Source organism: Symphodus melops (genome assembly GCF_947650265.1).
Source record: "Symphodus melops genome assembly, chromosome: 8".
NCBI lineage: Eukaryota > Metazoa > Chordata > Actinopteri > Labriformes > Labridae > Symphodus > Symphodus melops.
Genome location: NC_136698.1, coordinates 16,079,675 through 16,102,995, shown reverse-complemented (window position 1 = coordinate 16,102,995; position 23,321 = coordinate 16,079,675). Strand labels below are relative to the sequence as shown.

At 41.4% G+C, this 23,321-nt stretch overlaps 2 protein-coding genes across 2 annotated transcripts; one reads left to right on the top strand and one right to left on the bottom strand.

Annotated features, from left to right (window-relative positions):
* The first annotated feature begins 3,285 nt into the window (after positions 1-3,285).
* On the top strand, positions 3,286-8,910 carry mpnd (MPN domain containing). The gene is made up of 13 exons (XM_079349560.1): positions 3,286-3,993; positions 4,645-4,847; positions 5,050-5,271; positions 5,667-5,766; positions 5,851-5,929; positions 6,034-6,130; positions 6,213-6,285; positions 6,391-6,467; positions 7,030-7,198; positions 7,343-7,413; positions 7,556-7,645; positions 7,746-7,838; positions 7,957-8,910. Exons 1-13 carry the CDS (start codon positions 3,990-3,992, stop codon positions 8,041-8,043), a joined length of 1,365 nt encoding a protein of 454 aa, XP_079205686.1. The 5' UTR covers positions 3,286-3,989; the 3' UTR covers positions 8,044-8,910.
* Positions 8,911-9,179: 269 nt separating this feature from the next.
* Positions 9,180-23,155, bottom strand: sh3gl1b (SH3-domain GRB2-like 1b). Its single transcript, XM_079349570.1, has 10 exons — positions 22,739-23,155; positions 17,167-17,235; positions 16,390-16,462; positions 16,151-16,294; positions 15,654-15,787; positions 15,355-15,513; positions 13,800-13,903; positions 13,489-13,622; positions 10,766-11,718; positions 9,180-10,734 (listed from the first exon to the last, which is right to left on the bottom strand). The coding sequence occupies exons 1-9, from the start codon at positions 22,781-22,783 to the stop codon at positions 11,525-11,527; spliced, it is 1,056 nt and encodes a 351-aa protein (XP_079205696.1). The 5' UTR covers positions 22,784-23,155; the 3' UTR covers positions 9,180-10,734; positions 10,766-11,524.
* Between the last annotated feature and the right edge of the window lie 166 nt (positions 23,156-23,321).

Sequence of the window (23,321 nt, the reverse complement as noted above, 5' to 3'; positions counted from 1 at the left end):
AGTTGTTGGGTTTTTTTGTGCATAATTTTAAGACAAGATGTGTGGGGTTTTTGGGAAGGGTGAAATTTGTAACATGTTGGAATTGAAGTTCATATCCTAATAAATTATAATTCCTAGAATCCTCTTAGTGTTTCTTAGTTGAGGATGATGTGTATGCCATAAATGTGACACTGAGGTTGTCGTGTTTGAGAAAATTGAAAATAACTTCAGTGTCCTCTGAGTTAGTAATGTCTTTGTGATATTTTAGTCGATTTTATTTTAACTGATACTTCATAGGGCTCCATTGAGTAGTATGACTGAGTATGGGGATGATGTACTACAAGAAGCTTTTCTTCAATGCTTAAAGCGGTGGAACTGTGAGGCGCTGACCAGGTGTTGTCCAGTTTGTAGTTGAAGTCTATATTTATTGAGAAAGCAATAATAAAACATTTTATAATACAGATGTGCACTCCTTTTTAAATTAAATAAAGAAAATGATCAGTTCTCCGGTTTGGACAGATGTGGTCAAAGCTCTTTTATCTCGCTCAGACCTTGTGGTACAAAATGAAACTGTCAGGACTGAAGAGTTTTCCACCACAATCACTGAGATCCTTCTTAAGCTCATCCAGTTCCCTCTGATACCAGCTGAGGATATATACTCACTTGAAGACTCATTGCACCATGCTAGCAAGTTGCAGGGATTTTAGTTGAATAACCTGTCAATGTCTACACACCCTGGATTTACACTGCCTGGCCGTGGAGCTTCACTTTCACCCACATCAAGCCTTACAAAAGGCTAGTTTCCAAACACCTCGACATCACAGTGTCTATCTTTTATTTTATGAATTTAATGCTGTCCTATGAATGGGCCACAAGTCCATCCATGCCCAGCAAACCTGTTCTCCTATCAAGTGGGAAACTCCCTCAGTCAACAGACAAGTTTCTGTTTCCTCTCAGAACTTTAGCAGAGAAGATTTAGACTATTGGAGGGATTCAGTGCACATGTTATAAATCCTGTTCTGGTGGTACTAAAAAGTACAACTGACCTGGCACAACTTCCATAGGAGATTTATAATGATGACACACTTTTTACTATGAAAACAATTCACATTTTTAACTACATCATGTATAGTTCTATTACAAATAAAAAAATATCTTAAGTATGGGTGGGGTTTTTTCAGACACCCAAGTGTCTGAAAAAATGATCAGCAATAGGCAGAACAATGACAGTTATATTAGTCTTACAGAGATTATGTGAAGTCCTTTTTCATGACACTGAATAAGATAAGTATTTCTACAACAATATTTCAAAATCTGTATTTGGATTAAAACTGCTGCAGTGTTATAAAAATATGTCTAACTTGTCTATAATAGCATTATAGGCTATGTTTTGTTATTGGTGAGAAAGTTACATACACAGTTTCTACTTCCGATTTGGTCTAATGGCCTACAAACACAGTCCTATCACCTGAATTTAATCCAGGAGCCCGTCCTCTGCTGGCACATCTTTTTCATGCTGAATAGCTCTATTATTGTTTCTCCTCTGGTAGTAGTGATAACAACTTGCTGATAAAGAGATTATATAACACTGGCAAATGTCAACAAACAGCACATTGCAATAATGTGATAGAAAAACGCTGCAGCTCGTGTTCTTACTAGAACGAGGAAAAGGGACCACATTACTCCTGTATTGGCTTCTCTCCATTGGCTCCCTATAAAATCTAGAATAGAATTTAAAATCCTTCTGCTCACCTACAAAGCTCTAAACGGTCAGGCACCATCGTATCTTAAAGAGTTAATTGTACCGTACTATCCATCAAGAACATTACGTTCCCAGAATGCAGGCCTGCTTGTGGTGCCTATAGTCTCTAAAAGTACTATGGGAGGTAGAGCCTTTAGTTATCAGGCACCGCTCCTTTGGAATCGTCTACCAGTCGGGGTCCGGGAGGCAGACACACTAGGTACTTTTAAGAATAGACTTAAAACTTTTCTTTTTGATAAATCTTATAGTTAGGGCTGGCTTAGGACCAGCTCATAGTTATGCTGCTATAGGCTTAGACTACCGGGGGAACTGGCACCAGGATCTCTTATCTCTCTCTCCCTCTTTCTCTCCCAGCTTTCTCACCTTATAGTAATAAGATATGTCTATAGTGACAAGCAGTAGCTTGTCACTATCTTTGTATTCTAACCTCTCCTTTTGAGCTCTCTTAGGTTCCTTGAGCTCTCTTAGGTTCCTTGGGACTGTTGGTGAGGATGGCCTGCCCAAACAACCCCCCCCCCCTCCCCCCCTGAGGATGGCCTGCCCAGACCCCCCCCCCCCCCCCCCCCCCAACCTATCCCATCCTATTCTTCTTTCTGCATCTTGTCCCATCTCCCCCATCCCATTTTCAAGCCCAGCACAGTTTAGCAGATGGCTGTTCCGTCATGAGCCCGGGTCTGCTGAAGATTTCTGCCTGTTAAAAGGAAGTTTTTTCTTGCCACGCCATGACGGATTAAGCTGGGCTCTTGTAATATAGCCATAAGTAAGGTCCTTTACCTGCTTTTTGTAAACATAACAATGAGCATGGTCTTGTTACCTGCCCTTTTGTTAATGTTAACAGACAAACAGTAAGGTCCTTTACCTGCTTTTGTAAAGTGTCTTGAGATAACGCCTGTTATGAATTGACGCTATATAAATAAAGATTGATTGATTGAAGATTGATATGAAGCTACTTTTTATACTGTATGACTTTTGCAAGTTCACCTGAAAGTTAATGGACAAACAGTACACATTGTCTTTTAAATTGTGATATCAGTCCCAATTTATCCTCTTTGTGCCTTTTTGTGTTGAAGAACATATCAAATCAAGTCGTTAAAGCCAATATCAGACAATTTCAAGTGTTAATTTACAAAGAAATTAACCGGCAATATGCTCCTCAAAGAGGACAACAATAAAATGTCAAGTATAGACTAGTGGAAATCAAAGTAGCCTATTTCAAGAGAAATATTGATGACAATACATTAATCCAACACATTTGAATTAATTCCAATTGAAATGTTGTTGGATCTTTTAAAATGGATCATATTTCATAATATATTTCATATTAGGCCTACATGCTGTCAAAGTCAAATGTATCCTTTCATATCATAGAAAACAAAAGGAAATAAAACTGGAAAAGCACTAGGATACAAGATAATATAGTAAGTAGCCTATAATTTCCACTACAGCACACATTGTTACAGAGGATTTGGAGTCAAACACACAGCCTAGTTTAAGGTTGTTCTTTATCATCTAAACACTCTGTTAGCACCACGTGGGGGTAAAAGAAACTGAACCGTGCCGGAGGTTTGCTGCCCTCCGCAGGCTGCTTCCCGGTAAATACGCGGTTTTTCGGAGATAAAAGGAGGGACAGCTCGGTGTAGGAAGGAAAAAAACCACAGCTTAAACTGAGAAAAGTACCGTACTAGGTCTTGTTATTATACCACACAAATCACTAGTTTAAGCCCCTGTGTCGGGTTTCTCATACACAGAGACTCCGCATTCTTAAAGATACACTTTTAATCTGCCCAATAGTGGCTGGTTCACCCTCACGGGGCGACACTTCATCGCACATTTATCGCCCCATTGTTTACGTTTTAAATTACATTCATAATGTTTCCTTTTTCTGTTACCGACTATTTTATCGATTTACTAGTTGTGTAGTATTTGTAGACTAATGAAATATGCGAATAATGGCTTATGAGAGCAGCATTGGTCGTCAGACAGAAGAACACAGGGAGAGTGACAAGGACGGGGAGAGGGAGAAAGAAAGGGGAGGGGAACTGACATTAAAGCAACACAACAAGGAAACTACACTGCAGAGCCTCGGACGCCTTCATTTTATGTTTTTGAATAATAGCATGAGCTAGTGTGGCGAAGTCGAACCGTGTAATCTGCCTGGAGCTCAACCTCACAGCAGCAAGTGCCCCGAAAAGAAGCAGCTTTTTCACCGAGTTGGATTTAAAAGGCGCTCTCGGACGCTTTCAGAGATATGGGTGAGGATAAAAAAAAAAAAACAGGGCTTTAATTGTAATTGTGAAGGAAATTAAAAGAGGAGGGACAGGCCTCTACTTAAGAACAGAGCCGTGCCTTAATGAGAGGTGGAAACAAAGACCAACCGCATAGCTCTGCCGTAATGAATGAAATGACATTTTAGATGATCTGTCAGCTCTTTTGGCCCCTTGAGATGTCTGTTGGCACGATACGACTTCTAACATTTCTAAATGATGTGATGTGCTACATAGCATTCTGACAGTGAAGCTTTCCTTTCAAAGTTACTATAATTAGGAGCATACCAATAGACTGTCCCTGATGTTGTTGTAGTAGTGAGCAATACAGATGTTTTACTATTAATCGAGTGTTATGACTAATTCTGTATCTCACACAGCAGGATGTTCAATTAGTAAACATTAAGTGAATGCATCCTAACCTGTCAATATTGTGGTTTCTTTGTGCTCTAATATATCAGCCACATGATATAACATAGGCTACAGTCTAGACCAGCTCTTTTTGTAAAGTGCCTTGAGATAACATTTGTTATAAATTGGTGCTATAGAAATAAATATGAATTGATGATTGACATGTCATTTTGGAAGACCTTTGCACATTAGGATCCATGATGTGTGTGTGTGTGTGTGTGTCTTCAGGCTCGGAGCCACCCAGCTCTCCACAGGTGGTGGAGGATGGAGGAGAGGAGGATGAAGAGGAGCTGAGTGGAGGAGAGGAGGCTGACCTGCGCTCCAGCTCTGGCCGGGGCTCGCTGCTGACCCGGAGAGGCATCACCCTGAGGGTCCTGCTCAAGGATGGGCTTGTAGAGCCAGGAGATGGCGTGCTGGCAATCCACTACCTGGTAATAACAAACACTGCAGCTTGGTACAGTAACAGTGTTGTTATACATTATTTATGTGCATGTTGTTTCATCTTAATTTGCACTTATTATTAAAGTGGACCTGGAATGATACAATATTCTCTAATCAGTGGCTAAAAAGGGGCAAACACAGAGGTGCTTGATTTTTTTTTAATTACAAATTCTCACCTCTCTGTTTCCTTAGGGTAAGAACTTTGTAGGCGACCTGCTGACTGATGGGAAAATAAGATGGGTAGAGACAGGCCAGATCTTCAACTCCCCAAGTGCCTGGGCGACACACTGCAAACGTCTGGTCAACCCAGCCAAGAAGTCTGGTTGTGGCTGGGCGTCTGTACGCTACCGGGGCCAGAAGCTGGTCCAGTACAAAACCACATGGCTGCATAAGTACCAACCCAGCGCAGACATGGTGAGAGGATAACGTGTGTTTTTTCTCTGTGATACTCTTATATCTTTAAATATGAGATAAACATTGTAGTCTGAGTCTCGAAATCAAACGTGTCAAGATCAAACATCTGTATATTTTAGCTCGGACAGCAACAGAAACAAAAAGTGGACCTTAGTCGATCATACATGGTGTAGTTCTAGAAAAGCAATAGTTTCCGTTTTAATTTATGTGCAATTTAATTGTTGTTTTTTTCCAATTACATGTTATGAACCCCAAAAAATTTGGAGGAAAAAATGACCATGAGACCCATTCGTTTGAATTAGTTACACAATTTACCCCGCTGTTTTTACGTTAGCCTGTCTTATATTGGTTGTCTTTTTGTTTTTTTTTCGTTTCTTGATATTTTGTGATGATAGAGCCTGGTGAGTGAGGAGGATGATGATGAGGATGAAGAGGAAGGGAAGACAGCTGTGAACACAGATGAGAAGAACAAGAACAGCAAACCAGGATTACATGGTAGAATTGCCTCCCCCTCCCATTTTCATGATCATCTAGTTTTGAACAACCTGTAAAAGAAAAAGTTCTTTTGAACTGTTTCAGACATAATGGTTTCACGGAGATCGGACAGAGAGAGAATTCCTGTCAGATACTGCACTTTGGGCACCAGGGATGCTTCCAGGTACTGACTTTTATTCTAGAAGATCTATGTTGTTGTGTTTGACCGATGTGTTTCTCTTACACATACTGCATTACAGTGTGACTGACACTTCCTTGTGTCCTCAGAGATTCACACACACTGGTGGAGCTGTCAGCCTTCTCGGCCATCAACAGATTCCAGCCTTTCAATGTAGCCGTGTCCAGTAATGTGCTTTTGCTAATGGTAAGCAGCAACTCTGAGTAAAAGAAATTCATTTTGATGAAAACTGAGGAGAAAAACAGTTCAAACTTTCTCTCCTCATCAGGACTTCCACTGTCACCTGACCACCAGTGAGGTGGTGGGATACCTCGGAGGCAGATGGGATACCAACACACAACGTGAGCGTGACCGTAGCACTCGTGGTTAAACACACAGCCGTAGAAGGTAGAAGTGATTCCAGCTTTAACCCTCTCATGGTTCATTCTGTTGTCCTTGTATTTCAGTGCTGACAATTCTGAGGGCTTTCCCATGTCGGACCAGACTGGCAGACAAAGACTCTGCGTCTGCTGTTGAGGAAGAGGTATCAAATGAATCTGTGAATCATTAGTCTGCACGAAGAGCACGCATGCCTTCTGAGAACATGAAAGGGAACGACAGCCATTTTGAGCCTTTCACAAGTGCTTTCAGCACCTCAGGGGAGTTAAGCAGCCAACGCATGTCAACATGCATTTCTCTTACTAAAGCCAGAAAGCAAAGTTTTTCAAGAAGTTTCCATTTTACAAAAGTGTCACAAGCACTGACAGAAATATCACCTTCATATGAAATCTTAAAAAGTGTCTTTTCACTGAAACTTCAGCACGTATATTGACACAATTAAAGCAAATAAAACACATTTATACAGGCATTGAAAGTGAAAATGATGTTAAACTGCTTAGTAAGGTAAGGTTTGTTTTTGGGTTTTTTTCGAAATGAGCAACATTAAACATTGTCCGCTCATCTACAGTATGTCTGAGCTTTTTCAGTGTACTGCCCTTGATAATTAATGTGGTGCTACTCATTCATTTTTCTGTCACTCAAATGACACAACATGGAAGCAGGTTCTTTTTTTCTAATCAGTGACAGTCATGTTGACCCCGCTCCAGATCTGTCAGAACCTGTTCATGCGCGGTCTGTCGTTAGTGGGCTGGTACCACAGTCACCCGCGAGGTCCGGCTTTACCGTCACTGCAGGACATCGACTCCCAGATGGACCACCAGCTGAGGCTGCAGGGTTCAAACAACGGCTTCCAGCCCTGCCTGGGCATCATCTGTGGTACGTTTAATAATATGATGACATCAGGGAAATTGTCTTTTTGTTCTTCTTTCAAAAGGGGAATGAGACCCTGTAACTTTGAGGGCTCATTAACACTGCAATAATGAGAGATCAGTAAAGTGCTCCATGCTATGTCTTATTCAGGTCCATATTATCACGGAAATCAAGGTGTGGCGTCCACAATAACTCCATTTTGGGTTGTACCACCACCGGAGGTGAGGAACAAACATTTTACCCTCTCTGCTTCATGTCATACCTTCTTTTTTTTAAAATTCAAACTTACTCTATCGTTTTTTTTGATTCTGCAAATGTAACGAAGGTTTCTGCCAAACTCCTAAACCTTCTGTCCCCTTGCAGCAACGGTCCAATGACTATGGTATCCCAGTGGCTGTGGAGGTCACATATGTACAAGACAACTTTCTCACCAGTGACGTTCTTAACGAGATGGTACAGACACAGCACCCTAAAACATGTGAACACATTAGTGGGATACATTTATGTGGTACTGTTTATCATTATAGAAAGGGTCTGGTTACTTCCTCCACAGATGCTGCTGGTTGACTTCTACAGGGCTGCTCCCGATCTGGTCCAGTTCAGCCAGTACTGGTGTCCTGATACGACCATGATGGACAAAATAAAGGTAAGCCTTTATTTGAAAGAAAATCTAAACCATGCACACCTTAAGAGTTTCCTCCTGGCATTCTCCCTCTGTCATGACTTTTAACACACTGATCACCAATTTCTATCTTCTTCCTCAGGGCTCTCTGAGCTGCCATGCTCCCAAAGACCAGGCCTACTCTCAGATCTTAGAGCATGTTTACAGTCAGCTGAACAACCTTCAATGAGGTCTGCTCTGTGCGTGTGCGTGTGTGTGTGTGTGTGTGCGTGTGTGTGTGTGTGTGTGTGTGTTTTTCTCTCCTACTTAAAGTGGTTTAATTTCAAACACTTTTTGTGCAGAGGTGACAGGACAGGATGTACAATATAACCCCCCCCCCCGGCTTTACAGATGCCTTTAATTCTTTGGTCTTTGAGCGACACTTCATTATGACACATTGAGTTCAAAAAACCTGGATTCTTTTGGAAGTATAAATATCTATGACATAGTTATCCAGAGGAGTTTGTAATAATAGTAAAGTTGATAAATCAAACTAGAAAGCATTGTATTAAAGTGAGGAAATACTGATGTGACATGGAATCCGTCCCCGACTGACCGTTTACTCCTCGCACATGGACCTATGGGTGCCTGTCTGCTCCAGTATTCTGTAGAATGAGCTGGTATGTGTACAATGTAAACTTTGTTGCCTTTAAAGACCAAACCAATAGCGCAGTTGTTGGGGAAAACGGCAAAGGCAAAAACTGCTACCTTAGTGAAGTATGCAAATGTGTCTAGGTATTAGCTTAACTTTGTTCCTCACTTTGTTTTCTTGAATGTTTTTGTTCCTTAAGGCTGCAATGTGGTACTAGTTATTCACTGTGCCAATCATTTTTTTTACCAACCTGTGTGTGTGTGTGTTATGTTGTGAATGTGGCCCTCTTAAGTTTTGTAAGACATGAGTCCTGTAGGCAAGGACAGATATTTGCTTCCTCTTTCTCTGTTCTGTATTTATTACTAACTGTGGACTGTGCGATGTACGTGTATGAAGACAGAGCGATGCCTTAAGCCTGCTGATGATCCACAAAACATTGAAATAAACACACTGGAACTATTTAAACATGCCTGTGTTCTCGTTTTTTGTCACATAATTCTCAATATGAACATAAACAGGAAGTTAACAAAAAGATAAAGTCACAAATGCATGTTTTTTTTTTTTAACATTCATATGCAGTTGGGTGTAAGAATAAGATCCAGATGCATCAAATAGGCCAAAACTAAAGTCACTAAAATCATTACAATTACTGAAAAGCATAAGCTTTAAATGTTTAAAATGTGTTTTAAACCAGCGTTATGTTGTTTTCAAAAGACTGCAGTATGGATAAATGCAACAGGAGCGCTTTTCTCTTTATTATTTATTGTAAGAAGTGGGGGGAGATGGGGGACAGGTATGAAGCACGTACAATGACTGATAATAGAAGAAATGTTGCGGTTAAATTCTGTACTCTGTATAACAAAAGTAAAAAGGCGACTTAAATCTAAGACGTACATTTATAAAAAGGTGAAATAGAGGACTACATGCAAAGATTAATTTAAATGTTTTAAGGTCTTATATATAAAAAAATAATACAATAAAAGAGCCAGAATGAATTCATGCTGTTTACAAGAGCATTTAAGACTGATTCAATAAACACATAGCCCTTTAGAGGAGAAATCAGTGGCACATTTCTTTTCAAACATGTTTTAAAACAGACATAAAAAACAGTTTCCACCTCTCATTTGTCAAACTACACGTCCAAGAAACTGCCCGTAGTGTCAGAGATGTGCAGGAATTTGCACATATTTTATCTTTACACAGGAAAAAGTGCCAAAGGCTAAAGTAAGAACCAAATGTAGAAAAGAAAGAGTACTTTACCTCTGTTCTTTTCCAAAGGCACTAAAACAAAGCATGGACTTGTTGTAATAACAGAGTGATTTGGACAGTCCTTTAACCTCACCCTGAACTTGATGCAAGCATTCAAATGCATTAGATGTAAACATATTAGACAAGGACCAAAGTCAGGAGAGGGGGGAAGTGTTTGGCAGCGGGGAAATGAAATGATAACGGTTTCTTTCAGGATTTATTTTTGGTAACAAAAGTGTTCCAAAAGTCAAAATGGTATAAACATATTTTTCCCTTGATGTTTTCCCTTTCGCTCCAGGTTACTCGCTCGTACTCAAACGTGTTTTTTATTTTTTTGGATCAGACTTCACCTGTGGCTAAATCCAAAAACAAGGAACCAGCCTTGTCGAAAAAGATCAACTTAAAAGAAACAAATTCTGTTTCTATCAGCCCCATGTACTCACAAACAAATGGAACCAGAGTTGTGATGATGGTGAATCATCAGAAGGTCAGGATGAGTTTAAAAGCAGGGCTGAGTTCACAGTATCGGACTATAGGGCAGACAGACAACAGTGGGACAGTTAGTGATGAAAAGATCAAGTCACTGCCAGCAGTGATCCCTAAACAGGCGCCTTACGCCGGGTTCAATAAGAAAAACTATTTTCCCCAAACAGGCTCAAAACTAAATGTAAATATGGCTGTGTGACAGAATAGTTTGCAGTTTCACAATCATGTTTCTATTGCATTTAATACGACTTTTTGGCTCTGTTTCCTCCATTGAACAGACTTAACAGACGATCCCTACATAATCTATCCTTCTGCATCTCTGGATGACAAACACACACACACCTGCCTAAGTGACACAAAGGTGCAACGTCTGCTTTACACTTTGGGTCTGTGTGTGATAGTGGAGCAAGTGGTGGAGTAAATCTCATTAGAGGACCAAGGTGCAATTACATCTTCTCACATATTCAGTAAGAACCATTAAAACTGCTGTAGTAGGTTCAGACTTGACTTGAATCAAACACTGAAATACAAGAAAAAAAAGAAAAAAATTCAGGCCTTTTGTTTTCTCAAGCTACCATCAGTGCACAGCTGATGGTAAAAAGAGCATTAGAAAAAGCTGAACCTGAAAAATGTCTAAATCATACATTTAAACTTGTGTTTCTTGTGAAATTTTTTGGAATAGTGTTTTGTTTCTTTTTTTATGCACACGTTAAACTACATCTCTAGTTTTGTGTGGTTCCATTTAAGAAATGTAGTTTAAGCTTTGCCAGCAGGTGGCACCAGCAGACGAGCACAAGTCCCAAAGGGGGCCCACACACACAAAAGCTTTCAGTTTTGAAATGACATTTAAGTGTGAGCTTTAGGTGGACCTCTTCAGCCTGACACCTGACTGCTGATTGGTGACCAACCTGAGCTTGAAACAGACTTCAGTCACACACAGAAGAATCAATATGAATGTGTAACCCGGTCACTGAAGTCACCAGATGATCAGATTTGTGGTTAGAGAAAATATTGTTTTATAAATGTGTTGATAGTTAGCCTTCGAGAAATGTTTCTGACTGCCATTTGAAGAGTTCTGGCATTGTGTGTCCATTCAATCCTTTTACCTCTGGGTGGTACAGCTTAATACTCCTGTCTGGACTTTGACTAGTGACCATCTTCCCCAAAAAATCCTGTTGACAGAAAGTGCTCGTCGGTGAAGATGATGATGAACCTGAAGATGAAAATGAATACTCTGCAGACCGTTCCTTGGTTTCACTTTCTCCCTCTCTATCAATTCTACTCTCTCTGTCTCCTCCTCCTCCTCCTCTCCTTCAGTCTCCTCGTTGATCTCTCGCTCTTTGTATTAGTGTGGCAACGGGACGAGGACCTCGACATAGTTAAGAGGGAAGAATCCGGACTGGCTGTTCAGCATTCCCTCGTACCAGTTCTCGTCGATCTGATTGGTCAGGGTGATGATATCGCCCTCGCGGAAGCCCAGCTCTCCTTCGTTCTCGGGCTCAAAATCGTATAGCGCCTTACAGCTCGGCTGCTCCGGGGCTGATGAAACACAAACAAGGAGGGCAAAAGAGTGAGCGTGGGGTAGGACGATATGTGAACGCTTTTAGACACAAGGAGGGATCACAGCAAGTTGTCACACTGCACACCTTAAGAGATCATTAAACGATCATTAAATGTGCGGCACAGCACTTATTGTTAATGTATGTTAGTAGGACATAAACAAACCGAACGATCTGGTCAACCAGCTTCGGTTTGTTCTCCTCACTCTATCCGTCGCTTCCCTCTCTCTCTCTCTCTCCCATCTCTCTCTCTCTCTCTCTCTCGCTGTGACCTCACATAGATCAGCAGAGCAGAGTGGCGCTCCACACAGACAAACCAGGCTTTTTTGTCTACAAACAATTTTCTCATTGTATCAAGTATGCCCCACAGACTGCAGGGCAGGCAAGAGACGAGGAAAGCTTGGATCACTCACTGAGTCCGTGTGTGTGTGTGTGTGTGTGTGTGTGTGTGTGTGTGTGTGTAAAGACCGTGATGCTAACACTTGTATGAATAGTGTAGAGTCAGGAGCGCTCTCTCGTAGCTCATGTTATGCAGTTGTTCAATAATTGCCAAACGCTTGTTAAAAAGAAGTCTGTTCAGCGTTGTGATCCAACGAGGATATTCCAAGCAGATTTTGCACGTCATGTCAATGTTCATGATCTTGGATTGATTATGGTTATAAAGGACTTTGTTGCCCACTTGGATGCACAGAGACGAGCTGCGACATCAACACTGATGCACAGTAATTACAAAGCAGCATCAACATGAATTTAAAGCCCTTTTCTAATGATCATGAGGACAACGCTGACTTCACCTTCCTGCCTCTGTAGTTGGTAGATCTGGCTGCTAACTGACTCACTGTTTAGGCTATGTGGTTGCTCGATGTGTCTTTTTGTTCACTGCTGCAAACAGGTGATGAAAGAATAGTTGACAAAGACGATGTCCAGGTGTCAGAGAAGATGACCCATTCACTTAACACATGGGATGTGTGTGAAAATGCAACTAAAAGCAAACTGACGATAGCACAAAGACAGCACATCAAAGGTTGAAACTTTTACTTTAGTAAACATGGGGTTTGAATGTTTGGGGTAGCACACGTTGTTGTTACACTCCACATGCAACAAAAAAATGTCTAATAATGTATCCACCCAGTGAGATCTAACTTCTATATTGCCCCCTACATTTCACGCCAGAAGCTGTGCATGCACACGGCACCGTTTACACAGCGCAGAAAATGTGACTGTGAAAAACTGGCCCACACAATCTGGGACTCACACAATCTTGGTTTCCGAAAGGACAATCTGGCCAAGGGGAAAGACGGCTCTACTGATGACGTCAGGGGAGAAAGGAAAAAGGTCAGCTGGAGAAAGGCCAGCCAGGCGACAGGGCAGGACACACTGACACACACACTCACTGACACACACACCCACACACTCTGCACATGCGGAAGAGAACGCCAATTTTCTCATGGCCAGTGACTGACTTTCACAGATAAACATTCAGTGTCTTCAGAAGTCTGCAGAAAAAGACGGTTTGTCGAACCTTTTCCTGCTCAGTGGGGATGATTAGTTGCAGGTTTGCAATTTAGAGTTTCGCGTTCTTGGCTTAGTCTTGAGAGAAAGAGCTACAGCAGCTCTTTTCCAGAGATTACTGCCGCACCTTTGTGCAGCTTTGAGAGCAAGGAGGGAGATTGTTTAGCTTTCGCTTTAAAAAAAAAGAAAAAAAAAAAAAAAAAAGAAGAAGTTTATTGTTCCTTGCTAGCTTTCTTACCTGAGTTACGTGAAGGAGGCAGCGCCATCGAGGTCGGGTAGCCTCCGTTTGAGTGTTCGTCGTCTCCAAAGTCAAAGATAGGTTTGGGTTTAGGTGTGTATTCACGTCTTGGTCGAGTCTGAGCCTCGTGCATCCTTTAAAACAAGAAAAACAAATACAACATGACGCGTGCAAACGTCCAGAGGAAATACGTGAAATAAGTGAGCTAGCAGCTTACTTGAGGACAGCTGCACAGTCACATGGAGCACAGAGTGTGTTGGTGTTTGTGTGTGTGTGTGTTTGTGTGAGTGTATCAGGTTTCTGTACTTCACCTGTCTCGGAGTTTGTCAGAGAGCTCCTCCAGCACCTGCACGGCCTGCCTGTGATACTGCAGCTGTGACTCCACCAGAGAAGAGAGCTGGCTCACCTGCTCGATCTACACACACACACACACACACACACACACACACACACACACACACACACACACACACACACACACACACACACACACACACACACACACACACACACACACACACACACACACACACACACACACACACACACACACACACACACACACACACACACACACACACACACACACACACACACACACACACACACACACACACACACACACACACACACACACACACACACACACACACACAACACCAGACAATCAGTGTGACTGAACTTTAACTTCTGAATCTGTCATTGCAATGGATAAACAGTGACATGATAAAGAATAGTACATAGTACAGAGACATCCTGGAGATGTGACATCTTTACCAATACCAAACATCTGAACAGACATAAGGAACCAGATCAAAAAAGGCTGACACAAGAGAAATGACAGGAAATATATATATCAGACTCACTTCCCTCACATAGCACTGGTCACATTCACATAGCTAAATTGTCCTCCATATTAAAACTAACCGCTTGAGAATAATGACGCGCACAAATCAACCATGACATGCATGCACATAGACATATGCGCTAACCTCTCGTTTCTACTTGCTTCTTTTTTCTCATTTGCAGAACACGAACATGTTCCAGCTTCTTAAACCCAGACTGTGATGAAATGTTGTCTAACTGTTTGACTTACAGACCTGTGTGTGTGTCTCAGAGCTGCACTGTGCTGAATGGGTGTGTCCTTACTCTCACTAGTGTAACTACTGGAGTGTGTTTGTCATGTGGGCGTGTGTTGGAAAGCAAGATAAAGTGGTGGCTTCTATGTCACACGAGTAAAGCGGGCTGAAGCTGAGTGGCCCGTCCAAGCTGGGGTGGGAGGAATCAACTGAAAAGTAGACGTGCGCTTGCGCAAGACTTTCTAGTCGTCTGACTGCTCAAACAGCTTTTGACACGTTTCAATAACGGATTTTGAACCAGATAGAGTTAAAAAAAAAAAAAAAAAAAACCCTAAATGTGTCATTTTAAATTCATTGTCTAGAAATACTGAACATATTTGAGGGTTATTTAATTTGTATACAGTCATAAGGACTGCAGAGACAGCGTCTCTACATTGTTTATTTGATGCATGTTAATGTATTCAAAGTGGTAAATGTCCGACATCCGAGTTATTACAGGAGGACACCCTGACCTTTAGGACGTAGACTCATAAACACTAACTGTACACACTGAGTGGTAGGGATGTAACTATTCCCTCAACCCATGATATGATTTATTTTCAGAGAATCCAGAAGTGACTGGAGCTTCTCATTGTGCTGTTGATTAAATGCTGCCGACGCTTCACCATACTACTGCCGTTCATTTTTCAGAGAACTGATGCGAACCTTGACACCTTTTGAATCGATTTTTAACTGCCTCGTGATTAATCTTGACATGCCCAGTGAGTAGCGACGACCCGCTCCTTACATCAGTCTCCAGCAGGTTGTACATGCTCGTCTCTGCCACTTCCTTTGACTCGTGAAACTTCTCCAGAGCCTGTCGAACCTCCTCGTCTGGGATCTTGCCCTGGCGCTTTTTCTTGTAGTCGTAGTCCAGGCGACGGCCTTCCAACTTCTTCAGGTGGTGCTGAGGCGGGGGATAAGCCGATGTTTAGGAGAGGGAAAAGACATGGAGACTATCTTGCATTAAAGGAAATTTTTAAAAATGTGACAAAATGTTGTCAGGCAGTTTCACTAGTACGTCTTCACGTTTGTTCTCCTGAGTACCTGTATCTCTCGGAGGTCTTTGTCACACAGTCCTTGCAATGGATCAATGAAGTTCTGTTTGACATCAATATCTAGAGAATCTTTGACTTCGGCCAATCTCTTCATGGCTTCTCCAACGTCTACTAACGCTCCACCTAATCCACAAAGACAGACATCAATAGGTCATTGAGATGAGTAGATATGGACTTAGACTGAACTTTATTGATCCTTTTGGGAAATTTAGGTTTCCATAGAAAAGTAGAACCACAGGATCAGGCCACTCGCACTGAAACAGGAAGTGTTAAACAAACCACTTACACACAAATAGAAATATATAACTTAAAATAGTTTTAAAAAAGAAAGAAAAAAAAAGCATGTGCTGGGTAAACTATCAATCAGTATTTAAAGAATCCTACAGAAAACCACACAAGCATAACCATGCACACCCAAAAACCCCATAATAACAAACCACAACATTCCCCAGTGTGTAAAACCTCAGTGTACACAAATAAACTCACCAAAGTTAGTTTCCTCTCCGAGTTCCTTTCCAAACTTGCCCATGCACTCTCCCAGCAGCCCCTCAGCCTGAGGGTAGCCGGGGTTCTTCACCTGACCACGGATCTTAGACATGGTGTTCAACATGGACAGTTTGGCCCGAGACGCTGTGAGAGGAGTGGAAACTAATTACATCTCGCAGTTCAAAGTGTCTAAAAAAAATTGTGAAGAAAAAAACCCCATGCTGATAAAAGCTGCTCACCTGGGTTGGGCTGAAGGTACTCTGACGTTTTGGAGATAACCTCCACTACTGCTTTACTGGTCACATCTACTTTCTATAAATCACAGCAAACACACAACACAATTGTAAAAGAAGCAACTACAAGCACACACACATCAATCAAGGAGGGATAGTGAAACATTTCTAGCAATTTCTTGGGTTACAATTCATAAATCAAGTTTGACAATTCCATATAGTGTGGATGAGGAAGTTATCCTCATAATGCTTTTTTTGATTATCAATTCATCTGCTGATTATTCTCTAGCAATGTGTGAATGAAGTCTAAATCATTAGATTTATGGGGAACACGTTTTGATCATAACTCAACACTAATAATGTTAGATTAAAGCTTTTCCTTTAAATAAACGTGTTTATGATCTCTACCTGTAAGCCCCGCCCCTTTGTATTTCTTTTAATTCAGTTTGAACCAAACAACCAATCCAGGTTAGCTTTTCGTGTATCTAGCCAATCACAGCTACTCTGCACAAACTTACATCATCAAGCTTCTACATGACTTCTCTCTCTCTCTCTTTTTGGTAAAGCAAATTTTTGCTGTTTTTGGTCAGCAACTAACACGAGTAGTTCTTTTCTGAAACCATCAGAGGATGACATGATGCATTTAATGAGGTGTAAACATCAACAACAGAGCACACCGAGAGGAAATGATGTACGTTTAATCAACAAGACCTGCACATTTGGTAAAAATTGCTTTTTTAATTTTTTTTTATTCAGACCATAAAAAGATGTCTCCTCTCTTACCCGTTCCAAGTCTCTGAAGTCATCATCTAGTTTAGTTCCTTCAGCACCACCAACCTTTTCACTCACCATCTAGAAGGAGAGAGAGAGAGAGAGAGAGAGAGAGAGAGAGAGAGAGAGAGAGAGAGAGAGAGAGAGAGAGAGAGAGAGAGAGAGAGAGAGAGAGAGAGAGAGAGAGAGAGAGAGAGAGAGAGAGAGAGAAAAGGGGGGGAAGAAAACCCTAATTAATTAATGCAGCTCATATGGTTTTGATTTGAGCTTTGAGTAGTCTGCCTGCTCTATGTGCAAAACAACAACACTTTGGTTTACAAAAATGGATTTGAAGGAAAACTGTATTTTGTGTATTGTGAGTCTCAAAATCCTTCTCGTAACCTAAACCCCTCAGGTGACTCGAACAAAGGAATTTGGAGCAAAACGGCACAAACAGAGTTATGCAATCTCTTTGGTTACACTTTACAGGATGAAAACATGTCGGACCGTCTAACTCAGCGGAGCAGACTAGAACCCCGCTGATTAGAAACACATGTATTTCCAAGAAGATCTCTTAGCATGTTTTTTTTTTTTTTTTTTTTTTAGCTCACACCAAAGAAGTCCAAGAAAAGGGAGAACAGATCCCCGAGCATGTAGCACGCACACACATACTTGTGTCCATCCTTCTTGGCTAATTACCTGACATTGTGAGCAGATTTCATTTCGGACACTCTTATTGTGGCTTCACGAGTGTGGGCTATCGTGACTCTGAAACACTTGAAACTTGACTGCATGAGCTGCACGGTTAAAACGTCTTTGACTATCCATGCGGAAGACTGGAAAACATCTCACATCACCGTCGATTGGGAGGGTTTTTTTTTAAAAACGGCACGCAACAGCAGTCACTGGTTGCACGCTCACAGGGGGACATACAGTGCAAACTCTTTTGTTTCCTGCCATGATTCCAGGAAAAATGTCTCGCAACACATCTGTGGTAATTGTGTCACAGCAGGATGTGATGAGTGTGTCCTGCTCGGGAGGTTTGAAGGTAAGCTTGTAAGAGTCCGGCTTAATCTTTAAACAGTATAAACAGAGGGAGTTACTGACGCACTGCCAGAGAGGCTCTGAAACTCGACTCAGTGATTTCGACTGTGTCCCTTCGATTTGTACTTCACATCACTGAATGAGGAGGACATGTTACTGAATTTGAGGCAGATGTTTTTCTCACATGTTAACAAAGTCGATTTCATAACATCTGTCTGTCTGTCTGTCGGCGGCGGCAGCAGTCAATGCACATTTCACTTTGGTTAGATTGGCCCCATAATCCTTCTGCGTGCTCAACTCTGAAATGATTCATTATCAGACATCTCCGTTCCTCTGAATACAAGATAACTGTTGTGTCGGCCAGCAGTGTGACACATTTCCAACTAAATGGTGGAGAACTCTGAGTTATTATTGAGATGAATACTTCATTAACTTAAACCCAAGCGTCCTGCCGCTGTGTTAGAAAAAGGCATTTCTAACAATATATATTTATTTATTTATTATTTATAAAAGTGCCTTTTATTCTTTATCATGCGTCACTACTTTATCATAATAAACTAATGAAAAGGTTTTTTTTTTTTATGATGCAAGATTCTCAAACTTCAATATGACTTGAGTGAAAATTAAAACCTGGCCCATCACCAAAGTCCCACACATCCAATGTTGTTGTTTTCATTACCAACCAGTGCAGGCAAACTCCAGCACACTGTTTCAATGGCACAGCTAGGTTTCAGAACTGAGATGTGGCCGACGTGTTTGTGCAGTCTAGACACTGCTCGCTCTCTTTTGCTCCGGGGAAACGTTCGACTGACGATCTGAATTTCGAGCTTGGTTTTTCGAAGAAGAATCTATTTTTAATTCAAAACGATTCTGGATCCAAAGGTCTATTTTTAATAAGCACACACATCAGGATCTACTGCAGTCATCTGAGGGACTGGCTGGATTTCTTGCTGCTTAAATTTGGCTTCTGTACCTTTTGTTCCTGTGGATCATGCGAATAACTGATAGTATTTTTTTTTTTTTTAACTTGTGGCTTCAAAAAGAAATGACTGAATTTTTGGATAACCATACTGAACAAAATAAACGTAGTTTGCCCTCCTCTATATTAGCTGTTATTTAAAACAGCAGCACAGGCTCTCTACTGAACTGTAGGATCTGTATGAGGTAGGCACATGACAGGGGGCCTGGTGGGATTCAGGTCACAAGTAAAGATACAGCCCCAAACTAAGGGGCTAACTCAGCATGCTATCTTATGCACCTCAGGTCCACCAGAGAATGTATCACTTCATTTAAAGTCTTCGTGTTTTCTGACTTGGGAGAGATAATAAAGTAAAATACATGAATACATTTGTTATCCACTTTGTAGTGCTGAGCTATTTTGTCACAACAATGAGCTCTTGTGCCAGTGTAACAGAAGTGTTGACATGCACACAGAATCAAAAGGTTATCCTCTGGAAGTTTGGGTATAAACATGTAAACAGCTACAGTGAGGCGTGAGTTTACAACAGGTATCCTTTTCATCCTGTGACTGGGTATAAACATACTGGTGTTTGGTTAGAAGCTGCACTACTCTCACAAAGCCTGACTGGCAGACTGTCAAGCCCAGAAAGTTGACTCTTTGACTTTGTTCAGACTGTCGCCCAAATCCAATTTTCCCTAAAATCCAATCTAACTGACTGACAGTCCACATTACAAATTGCAAGTGACCAGTTCTGATCTCCCTCTCCACATTGATTTATATGGTAACGGGTTATGTTACGACGTTGAAATACAAGAGCAACATGGATGACAAATAAGTTTGTCTATTTCTGACACAAACAGTCTTGAGGAGCAGTCAACTAATGTTTTATGTTTGCTGTTTTCTTCCACTGAACAAAGTTAATTTCCGGCTTGCTGGATCTACATCGTAATTGTCAATGGTGTCACGTTGTGACCCAGATGTTCAGATTGAATTGGATCTGTCGGAATCAGATTTGAATCGCATTGGAAAACACCTGTGCATGTGGTTGGAATCAGATTTGGCTTTTTGTGTGCAGACTTGGAGATGCATTGTGAAGAAGGCCATAGAGGCCTGAACACAATGAAAAAGAGAGGAGACATGGAGCAGCCCGATGTAGATCAGGTTTGTTTACCCACATGGCATGTGAAACTAAGCAGGAGAAAATCTCTTTATGGGCAAAACGACAACAGAAGGTTAGCAGACGAACACAACAGAGCTGTCAATGAGCTGCAGATTATTCTCCATCATACGCGTGTCAGTAAGGAAACCTGTTTAACAGCTTCTACGCTTAATAGGAAAAACATGGCATCAGAATCACAAAGATGAAACACAGATTAGCGCTGTAGACGCTGTTTAAGATCCAAGCTAGATCAATTAGAAACGTAGCGCCACAATATCTCAGCAAATGACACTTTGAAAGGAAAAGATGTGACTGCCACGAGACGTTCAAAATGAAGACGTGACAGATATTCAGCAGCCTTTCTGCTGGAGATACAAATCTATCTGGCAAACATCAATAGAGCTTAGTGATTTCAGACTGAGATTATTTGACTACAGTAAAGGACTTGTCTTGATGCATGTGATTCCAAATGTTCTACATCGCTGCATACAAGCTAAAACTCCCTCCACTTTTTTTTTTAAAAAGGGAATCAGAAGGAAGGAGACTGCTCTAGTCTGACACTCAAATAATCTCATTTCCTGAGGCGTCGGATAAACTGGCGGCGATTAAGTCGTGCACCTCATTCACAGAGGCCGTGGGCATGGCCACAGCGCCCGTGGGTTTGAATCCGCCCTCTGCTGCATGTGATCCTCTCTACTCTGTCCTCCTGACATTTGCTGTCTCTCTTCAGTGATCTTATCTCATATTTCCCACTTGAGATAAGACCCATTGTGATGAGGCCAGAAACATGAAGGCTGTGTTCACACCATCTTGAGCCCTGCTTAGTAAATGCAACACTTTTTGTTTATGGGAATAAAGCCACCCAGAAAGTAGTCATGATGCTGTGTTAAAGTGGGCTCACTAAAACAACTTCATAACCTCTGTATACGTCACAACAACAGCATGAATACAGTCTGCTGAGAGATCTGCCAGATCAAACTAAATAATCAAAGGATATGACAACAGATATATATTTGATAAACTTCATTATTAGTGCTAAATTAACTGTACAGCTGCACACCGAATCGAGTGTGGACATATACAGTAAAGCTCATCTACACGGCTTTAAGCAAGTTTCAGCCGAGTGATTATCTGTTTGACATTTTCTTAGCTGACAAACAACTTGATGGTAGAGTAATTCTATGAAGAGAAACAAACCAACGGGATGGACACAGTGAAAGACAAAACTAGTGTGAACTGCAGGGAACAGGCTGATAACAAGCCAACTTCCTGCATGCCTCTAGTGTAGAAAATCTGAGCTATGTCAAGAGTTATTTACTCTCATGGAGTTTTGGCAAGAGAAGAAGCTGCATTGCAGTTGAATAAAGGGAAAGTGCACCTTTTTTTCCCTCCCCACCTCCTTCTGTGCATCATACCTTTCATCTCTTTCTAGTGAACTACTGTATTCTTGAATTTCCCAGGGGATCAATAAAGTATCTATCTATCTCGACTACACATTTTCTTTAGTCTGTAAAAACAATCCTACATGACAATTGCGTTATTTTTCTTCACAACCAACCCAACAGGGATGCGAGTATGTTCCTGACAGGAAACTGGGGCAGAAACCGAACGTCTTTCCTGCTTAGATCAGCAAAGGCAGGGGAGGGAAAAAAAAAAAAAAAAAAAAGAGTCAAAAAATATTTTAACCGTCCCCGCCCATGACTGAGCGAGCTGGCACAAATTAAAAACACTCACGCAAAGCTTCAGACATAAAGAAATAACATTCATGTATATGTGTTGTACGTTTCCAAGTCGGGTATCTGCGTCTCTAACTCAACACGGGTTCCCTGCAAATAATGTAAAGACAAACCAAAACCACACACAGCTGGAAAACAGGTAACTGGGTCATCACACAGAAGAAGCTCAACTAAAGGTTTAACATTTTCTCAGAAGTGAAAAGTACAAAAGTATTCACGGTGCAAAACACAACTTTTCCCTGATTTGTTATTATATGTTGTTTTACTGTATTGAGCTGAGTCACCCGAAAAGTCCCCAAGGCAAACAGAGATAGCGCCAATGTTGAGCACAGAAACAGCACTTGGTACATTTCTGGGCATAACAACAGAAAATACTGATTGTTTGTTAAACCGTAGCCATCATAATAATGTTACTTAGCATTAGCCAAAGTTAGTTGACGCTTGTTCAACTCACCGTTATCAAAAGATGCTTGTACACTTTCACGTTAAACTAGCCTAGAGACAAAATATACTTCTAACATATGAAGACAATTAAGTTTTATGCAATGTCACACAGTGTTTTTATCGTTATCTTGAAGCTTTCACTGCACAAATCGTCAACTTTAGTCAACATTAGTACCGCTAGTTAGCTGGAAATGCTAAACGAGGCTAGCGGCTAACGATTCATGACAGTTGTTGGCAACAAAAAAAAAAAGTTTTGCAAACCTGGCTGGCTTTGTAAAACTGTTTCTTCAAGCCCGCTACAGACATCTTGAACCCCGTCCGTGTTCGGCTTCCAGAGAATATATGTAAATAGGTCAGGATCCAACTAAAGTTAGCGTTGTAGTTAGTTAGAAAAGGGGGCCAGAGCAGAGATGTTTAGGAGGAATCATAGGACTGCACAGCCGTCACTCCAAGTCGGGACACGCCAACTGACCACGTCCACGTCGAGGAGGGGGATTCTTCCCTCTGTCAAAACCAGAGCCAGATATCTTAAATCCAACAAAACCATCAAATAGTATCCCGAAAACAAAAAAACGCACACAACCAAAGTTACACTTGTACAATTTACAGGGCATCAAATCTGCACCAGCCACTTTGAAGAAATCAGTTTCCTGAGTTGAGAAGGCATGTAGGTGTCATGTTGGTGCATACTGCCCTCTGCTGCATGGAGCAGGTACACACAGCTGCACTAAAGGGCCAGATGTTCCCTGCGTGTTGGGACTTGAAACCTTGCGGGGAATATGCCTGCGTACCTAAAGGCAAAAACAGAGCAACTGCCCTCTCTAGGCCCCTAAATAATGCCCCC